This window comes from Falco rusticolus, chromosome 6, assembly GCF_015220075.1.
Source record: "Falco rusticolus isolate bFalRus1 chromosome 6, bFalRus1.pri, whole genome shotgun sequence".
Taxonomy (NCBI): Eukaryota; Metazoa; Chordata; class Aves; order Falconiformes; family Falconidae; genus Falco; species Falco rusticolus.
Genome location: NC_051192.1, coordinates 30953934 through 30974180, shown reverse-complemented (window position 1 = coordinate 30974180; position 20247 = coordinate 30953934). Strand labels below are relative to the sequence as shown.

At 35.8% G+C, this 20247-nt stretch overlaps 1 protein-coding gene across 2 annotated transcripts in view; it reads left to right on the top strand.

Annotated features, from left to right (window-relative positions):
- Positions 1-20247, top strand: part of TBC1D32 (TBC1 domain family member 32) — an 84258-nt gene that overhangs the window by 39638 nt on the left and 24373 nt on the right. For both annotated transcript variants that reach the window (XM_037392409.1, XM_037392410.1), the window contains exons 24-27: positions 6836-6958; positions 8210-8318; positions 9160-9253; positions 15007-15132. In XM_037392409.1, coding sequence (XP_037248306.1) covers positions 6836-6958; positions 8210-8318; positions 9160-9253; positions 15007-15132 — 452 coding nt within the window. The remainder of the gene's footprint in view (positions 1-6835; positions 6959-8209; positions 8319-9159; positions 9254-15006; positions 15133-20247) is intronic.

Genomic DNA, 20247 nt, shown 5'->3' with positions numbered 1-20247 from the left:
AGGTAGCTTTGTGGGTTGAGGAAATACAGATAATAAACACCCTGCATTCTTTTCCGTTATGTTTTCATCTGCATTGTAAACACACCCTCTTATATATAATTGCATTTTAATAATGAGGTAGCTTCAGCACATGAAGTAATTTGTTCCCTTAATTGTACTTACATTATATGTATTGTTAATTAAGAGAATGTGTGATTTCTAATAATTGCAACACAATGGGAGGAGCATTAATTGCCTTGTTTTCTAAAGGTAGAAGATACAAATGCTGAGCATTCATTTTCCTCAGGTCAACATGATGTTTAGATTTATCCTCTCTCTTTCTTTATTAAAAAGCATTATGAATAGCAGCTTTTTGAAAATATTCTTATATAATTCTTTAAAGTCTCATTCATTATACATTGGAGCAAGACCTTTTATTTAAAAAATACTTTAAACAAATCCAGTTTCCCCTTTAGAAAACATGTCACTTTTTTGCTAGTTTCATGTTTTCTTTCTACTTCACTTGCAGAGCCAGAAACAAGGCTGTATCTCTTGCTTTTCACACATCTTTATTCTAAATATACTGGCATAACCCATGAACACTGTCTAATGTCACTGATGAATCTTGTTGATTGCTAACATTTGAGTGACTGGCTGGTACATTCACTCTTGCAACAGCATTTATGGTACTGTTGGCTCGATGTACTGAAGAAACCTTTCTCATGCCACATCCTGTGGCATTCAGCATCCTTTTGTCTCTTCGTGAATGGAAGAAAGCCATGTTGATAGAGTTCCTCCTCTCGAAGGAAGGGAGGAGTATGGTGAGAGAGGGAGGAATTAAGCCTAACAGTATTTCCTTCTTCCTCTGACTCTGGCAGATTTGAATTATCTTATTTTGGAGGCATGAAAGGCTATATAGTCCTCCAATTATTTTCTACCAAACTTTTTCCAATTAAATAAGGAGAATTGATTGAGTTAATAATAGAAATTGGGTTATTAATTGTGTTATCTTTTTAGTAAGTGATACACAGTTCTCTGGAAATGAATCTCTTCCTTCCAAGTGTGCATGCTGGATGTGTGTGAGGGAAAAGACTTCTGCAGTAGTGATCACTGGAGAGGGCACATGTCCTGTGAATCTTTGACCCCTGTTTATCAATCCAAAGGTAAAAGAGGACAGAGTCTGTATTAATAGTGGTGGGGATTTGTAACAGGATTATGCTGGCATGCTTCCGCATTGTGTAGTTACAGAGTTAATTCAGTTTTTTGTTAACTTGTATGTTAATAGAATTCTGCTAAGTTTATTAATGTAAGACAATTTATAATTAATAAAACAGGAATAGCAGATTTTGTGGTAGGATTATATCACTTATTTGTTGGTGGTTATTTTTCTTCACTTCACTAAGGGAAATTAAAACGCTTCACTTCCTGCAGTTTAAAATCTGTCTCACTTTTGAGTCTTCTAGGCTGGCAGGCGATGCTTATGAAAAGCATTTTTGTTTAGCTAGGGAAACTCTTGCCATTAGCAATCACGTTACATGTGATTTGTAAGTACATTGGGTAGATAAAGTACTGTAGGTACTCTTCTGAAAATCTTTTCATGTGGAAAATACTATACAGAGTACATCAGTCCCCGAGTTTTCTTACTGGGAGAAACATCACTGCCCTGAGGCAGTGGCTTCCAGTGTCTCAGGCACTGGAGCTGTAACGCAGGGTATTGAAAAATATTCTGTATCCACAAGATCTTATATTTTTCAGAACCACTATGAGCATTGCCTTCAGTGGGACAATTAAAAGCGTTGACGCTTTAGAAGACCACATGCAAAGGCACGTTCTCTCTGCTCATTACTTATGCGCTTTGTTCAGCCTGCAAAGGCAGCATGCAAAGCTTTTGGTGGCTGAAGCTTCCAAGTGCCCTTTGTTCTGTAATACTGACTAGGTAGCTTTTGGCTTCGTGGTTGTTTTGGGTTTGGTTTTTTTTGCTAGCCGTTTGCATTTGTCTACTGGTCAGGCATGCTTGATAGTAATTGCCACTTGCTGTTTGGATCAGTGTTCTCATTGGAACTCAGGTCATACTCAAAGCATAATAAAGAATAATTCAAATTGGTAGTGTAGGCTCTGACATTAAATGTTTTGAGTCTGTTCTCCATGATGATGATAACACTGGAATTATTTAATGAAAATTTTGCTCTGGGTTTCTCTGTTGGTATCCATATTCATTTAGCAAGAAGGATGTCCTGCTACTGCAAAGTGGTTCCACTTCTTGGATTTTTTCCACTTATGTTTTTAGTATTGATTCCTGGGAGAAAAACAAAGACCTTACATTGTCCCATAGCTGAGCTCTTTACAGATGTCACACTGTATTGCACTGGCCTGTATCTATAGAAGGCAGTAACTGTAAGCCAAAAGAAAACCTTTTACTAAAGACTAGTATAACCCTCCATTTTGGGGTCACATCACTGGAACGCATTTCAGGTTTGGTTAGCCATTGCACACTGCCTGCACACGTATATTATGGAGATTGCAGTATAGTTTACTTTAGATGTGGCGGTTTCTTTTTTCCCTATGGTGGATGGACTTCTGCTTCTAGCATGAAATTTTATCTTTTTTTGCTGGGAATGTGTACTGGTTGGGATGGTGTTGATTTTCTTCGTACAAGCCCACATAGTGCTGTGTTTTGGATTTGTGACTAAACCAGTATTGATAACACACCGGTGTTTTGGCTGACACCGTGAGCACTGCTCAGCAGCAGGGCTCTGTTTTTTTCCTCTGCAGCAAGTAGCCTCGGGGTGTGCAAGAGCTTGGGAATGAACTCGGCTGGGACAACTGACCTGAATTGACCAGAGCGATCTTCCATGCCACGTAACATCTAACATTGCACTCGGCAATAAAAACTGTGGAGGGTGGGGGGTCTTTCAGGTGGCAATTGCTCGGAGGCTGGCTGGGTGTTGGTCTGCTTGTGGGAGGTGGGGAGTGAGCAAGCTACTGGGTGGGTGCTCAGTTGATGGCTGATGCCAGCCCATCACAGACTATTTCAGCTTTCACTGCCAGCTGAGCATTTGCAGGCATCCCTGAGGTACAGGCAGAGTGTCAGATTGGCTTCGGAAAGAACATGTTATGAAAGTAAGGAAGAATAGTCTATGGGAGTGTAGTGGGAACTGCAGAAGGCTAGACCTGGGTTTACCATAACGAAAGTGGTGTTTGAAAGAGCTGTGATTTGAAGCTGGGAAAGAAAAAAAAAAAAAAAGGCAACTTAGAAAATGGGAGTACAGGGAACATCATATTATTTTGTAGTCTTATTTTGTAGTCTTAAAAGACACTAATATAAAAAATATTAAGAAATATGATACTAAGCTATCATCATAATGGGTAGCAACTCAGAGAAATTAATAGGTGGTTTAATTACATTATTTTCAATTAAAAAAATTAGAAAGGCAACATAAAAAATAACAAGGTGTTGGGTTTGTTTGGGGTTTTTTTCAGCTAGAATTTTTTTACTAGCTGGTTTATTCCCATGAAGGACCTTCTATTCTGCCATAATTAAAGAAGTCATTATGATTCCACCTACCAAAACCAAAGAGATAGTTGGTTTACATCGGTACACAAGTACTAGTTACCATGCCTTCTTTCAGACTAGAGATTTTTACAATAAAGTACTAGTTGTGTAATTGTAATTGAAGGGGGAGAATCCAGAGAGCACCCTCTAAGAAAGACAGGAGTGACATAGGACAGGGAATGCAGAATTCAGAAACCAAGCTACTTACTGCTACCATATTTTCACAAATATGATACGTATTTTGATTTTTCTGAATTTCTTTAAAACTACTGTTTTATAAAAGACTGCCTTCAGATAACCTTTTGTTTTATCTGTGTTGCAGTTTGTTCCTGGGAATATGGTAAATCGTATTAGTAGTTTTCACAGAATTATAGTGACGTGCGGAATTGGACTCTATAACTCGAAAGTTATAAAGTAGGCATGTTTATTGCGCGCAGATGCACGGGGGATCGCTCCTCCACAAGCGTGCATACCCGAAGTGAGGAACCATCTCACATTTATACAATGAACAAATGAATATTCAATTAACGCCTATACATATTCGTTACCTAAACCCCCCGCTTCGTATGTTAATTAGCTTATCAGTCCATTTCCTGGAATGTGGTGGTCTTGCAGGTTTGTAGGTGATTCATGTTCTTGTGACCATCCGATCTTCTTCAGGTGATTCATGTCCTTGTGACCACCCGATCTTCTTCAGGTGATTGTGACCACCCAATCTTTTCCAGCAAGGAGACTTAGCACTCCCTCCCTCTAGATAGCATTTGAATGTCTCTCATCTTTTCTCATTCTCTTTTAGATAGCCCCTTTGTTAGAGAAAGAAGGGCAGGCGTCTCCCCTTTGTTAGAGGAAGAGGGGCAGGCGTCTCCTCAAAACTGTAGTTGTCACCGCACCCATGACTAGTCACCATACCCACATTCCTTAAGCAGACACATACAATCACAATCGATGTCCATTATCCCCATTTCACACTATTTCTCCATATCAATAGAATCAGGATTGAAAGGGAGATTGAAGATTGTGTAGTCCAGCTGCTCTGCTCAAAGTGGGTTCGATTTGAGAGCATTACTAAGGGCTGTGTCAAGTCTCGTTTAGGGTATCTCCAAAGGTGGTGATCCTGCCGTATCTCTGGGCAACTTGTTCCACTGTTTCACCACTGTCACAGTATGTTAAAATGGAATTTCCTGTGTTTCAATTCATGCCCTTTGCCTCTTGTTCTTTCGCTGGGTATCACTGAGAGGAATCTGGCTCCATCTCCAAACTCTCCTGTCAGGTAATTATACACATTGACAAGATCTCCCCAGAGCCTTCCCCAGGCTGAGCAGTTCCAGCTCTCTCAGCCTCTTTCCCCATGTCAGATGGCCCAAGCCCTTAATCATACTTAATGTATCTCAGAAAGATATGCTTCGATTTTATTGTATCTGTCAAGGTTTTATACCTTTTCATAAGTATGCGCTCCTTATAGACAGGATATTGAGCTGGGTGGTCTAATCCAATTCTTATATTCCAGATGCCATTAAAAACAAATAAAAAAGAAAACCTTCACTGCTATATTCAAGCATGTTTGCAAATATACGTGCTAGAAAATGTGACACTTTTTTTTTTTTAGTTTCAAACTTTAGTCTCTACATTTATGACTTTGGAAGGTAAAGCAATGGAATATTACCTTTAACCAAATATCTGTACTTCAGTGATGGCATTTTTACATGGATTTTTCCATGTAAATGAAAATTTCATTTGAATGCCACAGCAGAGGCTGCTCCTCTTAGATCTCATAAATTGTGTCATTTATCCTATCAGAATCCCTCTACCTAATTTTATTTGCTTATGGTTTATTTTTTTTTTTGCTCTGCCAGTGGAGATGTTATAAGTGTTCTCAGCCATCAGTCTTCCCCCAAGTGGTTTTTAACTGCTGGAAACTGGTTCTGTGCCATTTAAAGTCATCATACTTAACAGAAGAAATGGTCCATCTTCATAATGGTTTCAGTGCTCTTTTTGTGGATTTTTCTTCTATACAATAAGAAAAAAAATTGTACTCGAACTGGCATTTCTTCTGTGATTTAGAAAAGTACTGAGAACAAATCACTGTCAGGATATAGTTAATGTAAAATTAAATAAAACTTGAAGAGGACTGAAACCGAACAGAACAAGTTATATTAAAAAAGCAACAAGAAAAAAAAAAAAAGACATATTATCATCTTGACCATTTAATCCTTGGCCATAATTGTGTGAATTTGCAGGTGTTAAATTATGCAGAGAATAGCTTGTGAACTTTTGCTATTGTCAGTAGAAGCATATTGGGAATTCCATGGAAGAAAATAGGCATTGACTAACGGACTACAAATTTCAGACAATACGTATTCTTTAGCTGATATCAAGTCTTATGTGAATGCAAAATATAATGCTGATCAGAGTTTATTTATATTGTGTTTTATTACTGTGATAAAACAGAAAAGAAAAATAACAACAAGAATGTTTAGTCATATTATTTTCCATGAACAGGAAGCCTTAAATGAAATTGTTGCTGTGTTAGAATGAATAGATTAAAAAAAAAAAAAGGAAAGAAAAAAGGAAGTAATATGATTTGGATTGCCCTACATCAAATTTACGTGAAATATATTGGAGTACTTTCACTGTTAATTTGCCCTGAAGTTATGAAAGAAAATTGTATATAATGTGCTGTTATGTTCTCTTGTGATTATTAATTTAATTTACCGTTGTTTTGTGTTTTTCTGAAATAAAGGGAAAACATGGAAGATTTGTTGTTTTTATTACAAGGTAAATCTATTGCTTTTGAACTGTGTTAAATTTGATTATACAAAAGTGTTTAAAAGGCTGTTTTCTAAAGGAAAGATGTATTTTTATCTCCTTCCCTTTCCATTCTTCAGCCAACCTGATTCTGAGTTGCCTTACCAGCCTATTATTGTATAATTTATTCACATTTCACATGGAATGTCTGATTAAGTCTGTGTCACTTTTGTTATTGTGTGATATAAGCTCAAAAGCAGACTGAGCTGACCAGTGAATATTTTCTCTGGTTGTTCAGTGCACATGAAAATCTGCTGGGAACTATTCCCTGTTTGCTCAAGGCTGTGCCACTTGAGTGGCTAAAAGGGATATAAAAGAGTGTTCCTGACCCAGTTCTGTCTGGGTATTTCCAGATACTTCAAGGTTTTTGGGTTGCCTTTTTTTCTTTTTTTCTTTTTTTTTTTTTTTTTTTGACATCTCATAAACACGTTCACCTTTGCCTTACTGTGCATTACTGGATTCCTGAGTGATGTGCTATCATTTCAATGTATCCTGCAGGCTGTTAAATGTGCTGTGCTGTGAGCTCAATACCCTATTACTCTTGGAATCTCAGTATAAAGTGTCACAAGTTTTACTAACTGCTCAGGAGGAAAATGTCACAGAAACTTCAGAAGGACCAGGGTAAGAAGTGACTGATGTAAATGTTATTTTAACTATCAGACTTTTTTCCTGACAACAAATGCATGAATACCTTAGTGGCTTTAAACAATACATCTGCTCTCACTGAAGTTGGCTTCTAATGTGCTTAAGTTTGTTTATGCGCAGGTTTGTCATCAATCTTAAGTTATGAAAAGATACAACAGTTTTGTTCATTCTCCCATGTCCACCTCAAAAGTGTAAGAAATAAAGCAGCAAATATTTTCCTCATTTTTATTTGAATTAAAATTAAGTTTTGTTTTTTTTTTTTTAAAAAAGAGTGCAAAATTTGTAGATGTAAATGCGGCTTTTAATTTTACATTATTCTTTTATGTTATGTACATAATATAAAATTAGGGTATTGTTTTAATGCTTATGAATTAAAGGCATCATCAGTACTTTGTTTTTTTTTTTTTTTTTAATATTTATTTATACCATAGTCGAGACTCCCGCTTCTGTGACTTTCCATTGCTAACTTCTATATAAAATTGTACAATGTATCTTTTCAAAAGGAAAAGTGTATTTTTGGGACAGAAGTGGACAGTCATTTAGTCACAGATATTTTGTCCTTTCCCTTGGCATGCTGAGTTTTAAGAACTTTCCTTTTACTGTTTGCTGTATGGGACCAGTACTGAGTTTAAATCAACCAGTACGGGTGAAGTCTCAGCAGATATAGGTGATTGTTATTTACCATTTCAGGATGAGACCTACTATTCCCTTACTAAGGAAAAGGTTGGAAGAAACTTGGTGTATAAAACCTGATTTTTAGTCCTTTTAAAAAATGTTGTACCTTGGGCTACACAGTGCCTTCAGACAGCAGGTTAGCTGTGTGTTAAGTTAAGAATAACTGTTTTTGACAGCCAAAATTTGCTAGTAGGCCAAATAAGGCACAAATTTTGATGGTCCATAAACTGTCTCTGCCCTAATTACTGAGCATGTGGGCATAAAAAAAGCTTGTGCAGTTTTCTACTCTTTTGTGACCAATAACTGCTCAGATGTTTCCATTCAGCAGTAGGTAGGGAGGTACAGAGCTAGGCTAATGCTTGCCAACATCTCAAAATACTTAATGTTTCTGTTTATTTCTTTATGCCTATGTGTTTTCCAGGTCGTGTTTTAACTCCAGTATGTCTCTCAAGATCTTCTTGCTCATTAATGTTTTTTGAATTGAACAGCTGGTAAATCAAAGTGGTTCTGATTTTTTGTTTTTGCGGTTTTACATGTTTTTTTTTCCCCCAGAGATTTTATAATTGATGGTCTATCAGTGGAGAGAAACCATGTTCTTGTAAGGATAAATGTGATTGGAGGACCACAGGAAAGGATTTTGCCTTTGAGAGAACTAGATAAGGTTAGAATCTAAAGTTTAACAGTTTCTCTTTCCATAACTCCTGCCTTCATCAATTGAACATTTTTGCTGATAATTCAGCATGCGGAAAATTATTTAACATTAAAAAATACCAGTCCACCTTTAGCTTTATAAAGGGCTAAAATTTTTTAAAAGCGATACACTGAAGAAATACGTTGTTCCCACTTTCTGGGGATTGGGCATGTGCCAAGGACATCGCTCATTCAGATGAAATGTTTGTATTGCTCCATTTGAATGTTACTTTTCCTAGTATAAAAGTGAATGCACTTTGTGGTTTTTTTCCCTTTTTTATTTCTGTGTTTTCTTTATTATTTTTCCATGTGTTATATCTTCCTTTTATTTGATATTTTTTCCATGCTTGGGTTTTCATCTGCGGTGTCTAATATAGTGTTTCTTGAGCAGCTGCTTTAAATGTTCTGCTTCTCACAGGCTGTCAGTCTTATAAAGATGAAATGCAAATTGCTGTCAGCACTGCAAAGACAGCTAGATCAGTGTATACAATTGGAAATACAGTTTTATGGTTTTTTTATTTTATTTTTATAAAAATTGCTATTTCCTTTTTGGTTGAAAAGAAGAACTGTAAAATCAAAACTGTCAGTGGTAGATACCAGACAAAATTCTGGCTCAAATGCTTTTTGAATTTTGTATCCCTTCAACTTTTTTTTTTCTTTTTCTTTTATTTATGGAATAGCTCATTGCAAATTGTAGTATTAAGCATAATTTTGGTGCATAGTCAATAATTCAGGGAACTTTACCTTGTGTTGATTGAGCAAATGCTATTAATTCTTCTCCTAAATTAATTTCTTTCTGGTTCTGTTTTTAGGGCAGTGATCCATATCCTTGGCCAATGTTTTCATCCTTCCCATTGCCAAAGTGCTATCTTGCAGAAGTTTCAAGGAAAGCTGAATACAGACAAGGTACATCAAAAGCCTGCAAGCAGTGTAGATGTCAAACAAGCATCTCTAGATTTATTAAATTTTTCCTTCCTCCCTGCCCCACCCCATCCCTCAGATTATAATCCCATAAATGCTTAAGGGTTGTTTATTGTCGGCTGAATTTGTAGCTAAATAAGTTGGTTTGGTTTTGCTTGTCTGGCTTTGTGAAACTGTCAATCTGCAAAGCTCTGTTTAGTAATCTAATTCTTATGCAAACTTCAAGATTAACCTTTTGGCTCGTCTCAGGTGGGTGACTCATGAGACATTTATATCATATTTCTAGTAACTGAAGCAAGACAGTATGGCTAAGCTACAAATTTTTTCTACACTGTTTTTGTGATTCAGATCCCTGTGTTTACAAAGCTTGACGATGTGTGAAATAGACAGCGTTTAGGATAGTTGGTTTCTACATTGAACATCAATTTGGAATGTGGGTGGACCGAAGAATCCTTTGAAGAACTGTCTAGGCACAGAAGTTTAATTCATACAGAGAAACTATTTTAAGGTTTTAATTTGCATAGACAATGCAAAAGAATCTGAATGGTTTATAGTAAATAAATCATTCTTTGTGTTTGTTCATGTTTACTGTATCCTTGAGATGCACTTACGAGAAATTACTTGTGAATTTCCTTAGCAGATACAGATTTTCAGAAGTGATAAAAATTCCACATTAACTGTAGAATACAAAATAGTCTGTTTATAAAAATCTAGAAAAAATAAATGGTGATTTCTTTCTCTGACAAGAGGAAAGGCCATGTAGTTATAAAAGAAGGGAGTTTTCTGCATCTAAACTTTAGTAATACTGTTCCAGGCTTCTCAAGACAATTTTCGTAAGACAACAACCAAATCACTGTAAAGTTTTAAATATATCTTCAAGGAGGCAGGTAGTATAGCTCTTGGATTGGAAAAGCATATTTTATTGTATCCCACAGAACCTCTCTGTTTTCATGTTCAGAGCAATTCTGTTGCTCATCATTAATCAGCGGGATAATGGAATAGAGATTGTAGTTGCCACTTTCATGGATGGGAACCAGCTAGGAAAGGTTGAGTAAAACTTTACGACTAACAGTGAATTTCCAAAAATGAAATTTCAAAGGTTTGCAAATGTGTTTGATGAACTACTGAGATACATTAATTTGTAATGGTGTTTTTGATATTAAAGGTAGCTGAAGACTGTACCACTGAAAAATGAACAGAACATCTAGTTCCATAGTTAAGCAATACATTTTGTGTTTGCTGTTTGGAAAAAAAGGAAAAAAAACCCCAACATTTGAAGTGTTCTATTTCAGTTTTCATTTTAAAAAAACAAACAACAAAAAAGGATTCTTCCGCTGAACTGTGAATATCTGATTTGCCAGACTGAAGCTTTCAGGATGTGAAGTTATTTTGAAAGACAGTATCAGAATAAATAGATCAAAATTGAAAAGAAAGAAATTAAAAAATTGCTATTTCCAGTGCTTGGAAAATAAGAAATCAAGAGCATGAGTAGAAGATGGGGAATATCTGAACTGTATCCTTCAGCATGACAGTATGGTAGTGATAGGCAGTGACAGAATTGCTGTTTCACAAGAGAGATTAAAAATGTGATTATGAGAAAAGTCTGTGAGTTACATTTATATAAGGCAGAAGATGATCTTTGTTAGCTGAAGGTGGTGAGTCCTTGGGTGGAGTACCTCTAGAAGTACCTTCTTGTATTTCTTTCAGGAAAAAAAAAGGCAAGTAATTAGTGTAGGATAACTAGTGAACCTGTTTAGTGACATACAAGAAAAGAGAAGAGCAGGACTTCTCTGTTTTGGCATTGGCATGTAGTTAGAAAACCTCTAGCAACAGTGTGAAAGCCCACCCTCAGTAACAAGCAGTATGCATAGCCCAGGACTGTGTTGTAGTTGTAGTTCCAGCTACGTGGTAATACTGTTGGGCAAGTTACAGTTGCCTGCTAACTTGTGAAAGTGAGCTGGCATTTATTTGGTATCGTGAGTTTTTTGGAAGCAGTATTCATTCAAAAAAACCCCAAGGTTCACTTTTGTACTGTGATGACCTGCTGGTAGAAGTGATATCCATGTTTAATGACAAGCTGTTAAGAAAAGCAAATAGTTTAGCTGGAAGAAAATAAGATGCTGAAGTTGCCACAGTATAGCAGTTACAGTATATGATAGATGTATTAAGTGCATGGTTATGCTTTAGTATCTTGTTGCATGGATTGTAAGCTTGTTTCTGTTTTTCTGAGTTTGAACATTCCTGTGCATTCTCTGAGCTGTCTTGTATCTTCCTTGACTGGATGGGAAAAAATCCACTGGTTAAATAAAAACAAGTTCTTATTCTCAGCAGATTGCTTGCCTGTCCCTGTTTTGATGGCAAAACATGTATCTGCATTAGTTCTAGTTGATATGTATTTGAAGTTGCTTAAGTTCCTTTTTTATTAAATACTACCTTCCCAGGGGAACCTTAGGCAGAAAAGTCCATGGTCTTTAGCAAAGTTTCAGAAAAGACTGTAATACTACAATCTTTATTTCCTTATCCTATTGTTATAAGGTAACATTGTGAAAGGTTACACATTTAAACAGTGCAATTATGGATGCGTTGACGCTGCTACACACTAGCATTGTGTGCATTTCAACAATCATAAAATGAAGATTTAATTTTGTAAAACCTGTAGGAGAGGAAGAATGTTAGAGACAAACTGCAAAGAAAGTAGGGGTCAAATCAAGAAGCCCAAAGGACACAGCATAGATGGGTGGGCCATGATCTTGAAATCCTTTGTTCTTGAAATTATTGGGGGAATTTTTTTTTTAGTAGTTTTGTTTCCTTCAGGGGAATCAGTTTCACCCTGGGCCCTGTTTGGTAAATTGACTGATTAAATCTCAGCTTGTAGTCTCTGATCCTTGTCTGCCAAACTGAATTAATACAATCCTTTAGGAAGTAAAATAACCACTTAACTTGTAGAGGAGTGTTGCTCTGCAGTTCTAAGATTTTCCCCAGTCTTCATCTGTTATATAAATAGTAGAAAAGGGCAGCGAAAGAACTAGAAATCTTACTAATAATACTTTAAGAGTAAATCCTTCACATTAAATTTTCATACTCACATGAACTGTTCTAAGCATCAGTGCTTGTTATTTGGAAAGATATTGAGGGTAACAAAGGATTTCAGGTTAAATAATTTGAAATAATTATTAATGATAAATAAGTTACTATAATAAGCTTCTTTGGAAATACTGTGTCTTGTATAATAAATTACAATGTCAGGGAGACAATTTACTGATTATAAATCATTAAGGTCTTTAGATCAGCTTACAATAAATTATATGCAATATTGTAATTCTGTTGAAAAGATTCTAATCATCTTAAAGGAATAAGACAATTTGAAAATAATATTTTGTTTGTGGAAACAATTAAGTTTTGATGAAAAAAAAAATACTATGAAGAAGTAAAAGTAACAGCAAATATTCTAAATAGCCATAAATAAACTGACTAAAACAGTTGTTGAATCTTTAATCAAGTCAACTTTTGTGACAGAATTCATTTCTATAGTGTCCAAAATGTAGAAACAGAACAAAGAAGAGCTTGCAAGGTGTAAAGAACCTTTATCACATTAGTGGATAGTTAGTAGCAGTGTAGACTATGATCCTTTTGCAATGATGGGAACTGCATGGTCTCATAGCAAAGGGATTGCGCACAGCTGGAGTGAATGCATATGTTTTTACCTTATCACAGATAATGCCTTTATGTTTCCCCCCAAGTTGATGAGAAAACATTTCATACTAGCATCAAGTACTCTAGCAACCAAGTTGCTTGAGGAGAGGCAGTCCAATTGATTGTTTCCAGTTTGTAGGAGTCAGTATTCTCTGTTAGAAAACTGAGTTTGATCTGTTTTATCTTGCATATAATTACTTTATGAAATGACTTGGCATTTGAACTTGAAATTTGCTCTGCCTTCAGAAAAACAGAATTTGAATAGTCAGCCCTTCCCAATATATTAGCATATTTTAAACAAATGTTGCATATAGGAAGAAATTATTTTCTCTGTGATCTGCCAAAGCATATGTATGCATTATTTTAATTGCTACCCTGCATATATTATTCAGTGTGCTCTGTCATCATATGTCATGATAGCTTGCTGATATTCATTGTTCAGTGTGAATTTGAAGACAGACATTTTGGTTGCAGAAGGTGTTTAAGTAAAAAATTCTTAAGGCTTTAAGTACAGACATCATATTGTTGAAAGCCAACTTAACATTTTTGTGTATGATTACACATGATCATTCTACATTTGTTACTATGGTTCATGGTAACGTTTTCCAGCCTCTGTGAGATCCAGCTAGCTGGGAAATTTACTGCCTCAGCCTGTAATATTTTATTCTAGAAAATTGGTAAATTATGTGTAATTTCCTTTAAGTTAGTAGAAAATAGAGGGTGGGGGAAAATCACTTTTAGCCAAAAGAGAAGAGAACATATTTATTGTCCTTTTGTCATAGCATCAATGGCAATTTTAATTTTGAAGTCTTGTCTCCCTATTGTAAAGAGAGAATGTGTCTTTAATAAGAAGGTAAGAGTAACAGTAAGGAGCAATCTTTGGAATACTTTCTTTGCATTTAAAAGAAACCTTTCATAAGGATTTTTTTGTAAACTGTTCCACAGATTTGTTTTATAAGCAAGCTGAACATATCATGAAAAACGTTATCTGATACATTTTTGCCTCATACATAACAATTATACCAAAAGACTGTTTTAATAGTGCTCAGGTAAAAAGTCAAGTGTTCAGAAGTTAGAAAATGTCTGAATTATATTGTTGCAGCCTCTGACAGCACCAACAAGGAGCCTGTGGCCCTGGGCTGGAAAATGTTGGGGGGGTGCAAAAGTATACTTTAGTAACCTTTTGGTCCAATTTTAAGTCCTTCAGCTGAAGTTAGGAAATGCTGGAGATCAGCAGCAAAGCTATTACAAGAATTCTTTTAGTATGGGCAGCCCAATATATTTTAACAACATTTATTCAATAGGTATGTCTAGCAACCTGAAAGTATACACATACATGCCATAATATCTGTCCAAAGTAGAAGCATCTGAAGGAAACCTACTTGCAGAAGGAAGCAGAGATTTTCTATCGAACACTGTTACGTTGCTGTCTTATCATGCTCCATTTAATTTTGCACAAATCAGTACTGCCACTTCACAGTTTTATTGTTAAACCAATGATATTTGGTGGAAGATCTTTGCCTGTTTTCTATTTTAGATTGTCAAAGTGGTGAAATTACATGGAAATACAAAACTACTTTCTTTAAAATGTCTTTCCAGTTTATATCACTTCAGGACACAGGAGTAATACCTTTAGGGGAGTTATAAAATGTAACTCAGTAATGTCTTAAATGTTCAAAACCCAGCAGTAAATAGAATGAATATTTCTGTTCTGTATAAAGCAGAATGCCATCAGCTTTAGGACTGCTTCTCCAGTTTAATTGTCATAAGATAAGGGATATTTATTTAGTCTTTTCTTTCTAAGGTATGAAGTCTGCCAAAATTACTATGCAATGACAGGGCTTTCAGCTGCATCTGACTTTCCTGTTTTTCATTGAAATGCTTTCTAGGTTCTTTCTGAATGCATCTACTTGTTTCTATGATACACTGTTACTAATAGCTTCTTATGATTTATATAGTAAGTTTAAAAAAAACAGAAAGAAAAATAATAAAAAAAGAGCCAGGATTATAATTACAGAATAACACTTATTTTTAATTTCTTCTAGATAAAGATCTTGACAAGCTTCTATCACTCTTGAAAAGTCCAGAGAAGCAAACTGGAGGGACAGAAATTTGTAGGCAAGAGTTCTGCAAAGTTATGAAAGCCAGACCAGATATCATCAGTGGAACGGGTGAGTAGGACGTACTGAGTTTGACAGAGCAAGCAAAACAGAAGGCCACTGGCAAGCAACTGTTCTTTAAAGTTTCATTGAGGATTACATTATCTATACAATTAGTCAATAATTTTGTGTTGAATATGAAAACTATTTCAATGGGATTTTCCTGAGAAAAAAAGATTTATGCCTGATGTCCTATTTTTCTCTCTTATGTCTGTCATCTCTCTGTGTTGGCTCTGAAATTTGATGCAGAAACAGGGCTCAAATATAAGTGTTTCAGTTCTCTAAAGGGTCCATTGTTGAGATGCTGAGAAAATGGAAAAGAGAGCCTGAGAGAAAACACATTTCCCAGAGATCAGTGAATGACTTTAAGATGGGTTGAGAAATTGTAGGGTTGAGAAATTGTATTAATGGCCAAATTCAGTAAAACTTTACAGAATTAAGCCATTCTAAACATCAAAGAACACACTCAAGATTTTTCTTCATCCTAGTGAAGAGCATGCTCATGCAGGAGCATTGCCAAAACAAAAGCAAGTGATCACCCATGTGACATAAATCATCAGAAATCAGATGTGGTAACTCACTTGTAATATATAAACTTATGTAGCAATAAAGAAGTTAGGTGTTTTCAGAAACTGTTGGCTTCCATTTCTGTAAGAATTCTGGTTATGGTCAGATGGTCAGTTGTAGTCTGACTTTTTGTTCACAGGTGCCAAAGGTTTCCCTTTAAATTCTTCAGGTAAGGAATAAACACAACTGGCAGTGAAGGCAGATGAACTATGGGATCAAAGTAACCCAGCATTTATGGTTTACATGAGACCTGAATTCTATGATAAATTACATAGCAACACAAAAGTATAAAATGGTTTCAGAAGCCTTAATGGAGTCATTTATACAGGAACTAATTTAGTATTAAAATAGTTAATAAGAAATTTGACATTTGTATAACGTAGTTAAAGTCAGTAATTATTGAATGTTTCTAAATTCTGAGCTTTCTGTTCTTATTATTTTTTGAAACAACCTTGAGTGTATAATCTTAGCTGATTGTAAATTAGTCAGAGCTTTCCCCTTCTGTTTGGAAGAACATGTGTGTAGACAGAATACATATATATTGGTATAGAGGGCATATATCCACTTATACACTATATTGTACATGTCCACAAATGCATATATTCAGGCAGCTTTGTGAAACAGGTAAACAGAGATTCATAACCATTCAGAAATAACTGAATGTATTTTATATGAGCTTCTGCCAGTATAAGAAAAATAAGTTGAAGAGTAGCCATTAAGAAAACCCTAGATTTTTCTAGCAAAATTGTGTGTTTACTTCTCTTGTATGACTGATCTAGTAGATCAGTGAAAGATTTTTTGATGTTATATGTTGTGAAGCACAAATAATTTAGTATTTTCTAGACTGATCTCTTCTTGGATTATATGAATTTTTCATTGAAAATTGTTAGTCTGTCTTCCTGCATCTAAAAGGAATTGTTTGTTGAAAAAACACACTTTTACAAAAAAACAGAACATACATTTAAAGTAGGTGGCTTCCAAAGAAAAAGTATTTCCTTTTGTGCTTTGTAGCTATCCTTACACAGTCTCAAAACACATTAGGGTTGTTTTCTGCAACTGTGGAGGTACCAGAAGCTATAATGAGGAATTAAAGAGAGTCATTAAGATTTGTTAACCCAAAGCAAAAAATTATGCTTGGTTCTGGATAACTGTTTCCAGCTGAGATGGAACTGGTAGTAAAAATCAGCAAGAATGTGTCTGTGGAAATGTTAAGCCTCACAGGAACTTATGCAAGTGATTTCACAAACCATACAAAAAAGCAAATATGAAGATAGACACAGAATATCATAATGAAATACCAAATAAATAAAATCATCCTGCAAAAGGATAGTAATATGATAAACTCAGTGTAAGTACTTGGTAATTTAAGGTGGATGCAAAGCTGTTCAAATGGTGCATATCTGCTTCAAGATATTTCAGAAGCAGCAAAATATCTGCTGTGTGGTTTGAGGCAACATCATGTTCACTGAAACTATTTTATGAGGGCCAGCTGTGCTGCTATGTATCTTTTGTAGCATGTGAAGCCCTCCCCGATTTTAGAGCACTAAGAAGCTTCCGTCCAGATTCCAAGAAATCAAAACTTTCTCTGTAGTTACAGATGGAGCAAACTCCAAGGATTAGAGAACAAAGATGCATACATACACTTCCTGTACTGTGCCCTTTGTAAGGGAGATTAACATTGACAGCAGTTGAACCAGAACAAAATCAGCAAAGATGAACTGGATCCAATGACTGTATAGTGTAGTGTGTATTGATTTTTAAAATATTTTGTGATTTAGTGTCAGGATTACCAGATGCTGAATCTGTAGAACCTGCTTGAACTCCATCAGAAAATCCTTGAGCAAACTGTATAGTATCAATATCTTGAATTCACTCCTCTGGTGTTGATTACCATGACATTGACTTGGTCAATGTTTTTGTGCTAAACGCTGTCGTATCACATTGCTTTTGAGAATGTCCTTCTTCATCCCTAGATTGGCATTTTCTCTGCTAAAGCATGACCTCTGACTATAGTTTTTAAGTACTTTCTGTGGTCAAACATCAAGATCCAGTTTTAAATGCCTTTATTGAACTGCTAACAGAAGATGCAAAACTTCTCAGGATTGTATGTCTTTTAGTGTGGTAGGACTGGCCATCTGAAAGGAGAACATCCTGTAGACAGCCACCTTCTAAATTCTGTTGTTCTAAGTGCAATAAGCTAAGACAAAGGGGTTCTTTGTCGATGCTAGAGTTACAGCTACTTGTTGTTGAGTGGCTTTGCATATATCTTTGGGTCACTTAGGTCAGCTAGAGAACTATGGATAAAGCCCTTGGTCAGGTTAAGTCTTGGCCCCTTTCGAACTACTCTTTGCAATACTTGTGTCCTCCCTGAAGCATCTTCAGTACATCTAGGTAGGAGCTTTCTGTGTATTGGCATCTGAGCTTTGGCAGGAAGAGAAAGAGACAAATCAACTCCTGTGAGAAATAGCTTGGATTTGACTAGAAAATTAGTCCGTGTGAATCTAGGCTTAGTATATTGCATGTTCAAATTGTTCATGTGATTGGGAGGTGGTTTTTGGTTTTTTTGAACCATGTCTCTACTTGACTATTTTATCCATGCCTTTTTCAGTTGTCTCACTCTTCCTGTCCTTCAGGTATGGCAGAAGGCATTTCTGTTGTTTTCAACCTCAGCAACTTCTTTTTTATGTGTTCCCAGTTAATGTTGTATCAGCAGCTGACGTCAATGTTATATCAGCAGCTGACCTCTTTCCTGTCTGGGCAGATTCAACATCCTTAATCTTCCCTCTTAGGAGACTTTAAACCCTAAGTAAGAGAAATTAAGGGTGTTGCAGAGATCATATAATATGCTAACATTCTTCCCTTCATAATGACAGATACTCAGTCCTCAAATTCTAATCATTCTCCTTGAGCTTTATATCCATATGTGGATATGGATAGGGGTAGTAAACTCAGCTAAAATTACTTGCTACCTGGAGTTATCCCGTTTCCATGGCACATCTCCATCAGAAATCTGGACTTAGATCACCAGTATTCTTTAGGGCCTATTAATTTACCTCCAAATGGTTCTCACTTAAAAAACAAACACAAAAAATACATGTGGGAGGCATATAGATAATTCTAATCTTTAGGCCGTTATTCTTTTAGTGTCAGCAGCTATTGATGACTTCAAAGATATGAAAAGCATAGCAGCTCTTGAAATTGCATATGAGAACTTACTGGCAAACACAGGATTTTTCTTCAGTTTTTACAAGTGAAATGGTTGATGAAAGCAGAGTCGTTATGATCAACATAGTGTTCTGGAATCCATTAATTCTTTGTGAGCTCTGCATCGTCTGAGGTAGCTCTGTCCAAACCTGCTGACAATGAATACTCAAGAGGCAGTGTCTTGTTTCTGGTGTTTTTGTGCTGCATACTTTAGCAATTGCTGCAAAATGTTGAAAGTAACTGCAGAACTTGCCCCATGCAATGAAGAACCAAAAAGAGGAGTATTTTCAGTAGGTATGACTGTTGTGTGTGGTTGTGGTTTTTTTTATTCGGGATAACAAAATGCTAAACTTTGGCAGTTTATCAGAATAGCCTAATCAGGCATTGTAAATGTAGCTTATATCAAGATATACAGCTTGTGACAGAGGATTATCTAGGCTGTAGTTTCAAAAAGACAAATGGGGTAACTGCATTAGATCGCCATTCTGACTTGACTCTCAGAGGCGCCTATTCTTCTCTTTAAGAAGAATATAGATTCTCTAAGCTCCATTTACTCTTCTAAAATATGGACTAAATTTTCTACCTCAAAGATCACTCAGATCTTTGTCTGTGGTCTGTGGTCTGCTCTCATTCTTTAGTATGACCAATGTAAAAATACTGCGTTCACAGAAGAGGTTTTTAGAATAATACAAAAAAAGATGTTTACCTTTTTATGTCCTTGATTTTTCCAGGAAGCTTGTTTCAGAATTAGGGTGGAACAGTGGGTTTTTACACGTTACGCAGGAAGAACAATTGCAGATCAAAACTTCTTTCTTCTGTCCCCAGACCAGTTTGGAGCAACTTCATAGGAATATCCTGTAAGCAGCGTAAATGCACGTGAACGTGCATGCGTGTGTGTGATGATTATAACATTTGATTAGGATTTGAAAGGCTGTTTTTTCCATTAGTAAAGAAGATATAAGTATCTTGTTGTAAGATATGCAACCTTCATCTCTAATGGAAGCACTGTTAGAATCTTTATTTTCTTGTTTTCTTCTTTTCAAAGAAAACACAGGTTGTTCCTTTGCCATTACAATATGCAGTAATTGAAAGTCTCTCCTATTATCTTAGGAATTCAAAAATTTCCTCCTTATTGTTGCCATTAAGAATGGAATTGCCAGCTATGTTTTTCATAGATTTATTGAACTGAAGTATGGTCAATGGAGTTGAAAATTTCTGACAGTACTCTTACAAATAAGTCAGCTGTCCAAGGTTTTCACTCTTGAATTTTTAACCATTAACACAAGTCAAGCAGGACTACTTTTAACTCTTAAGAAAGTGTTTTTTTCTTTTAAACTCCTCTGAAGCATCTGTGAG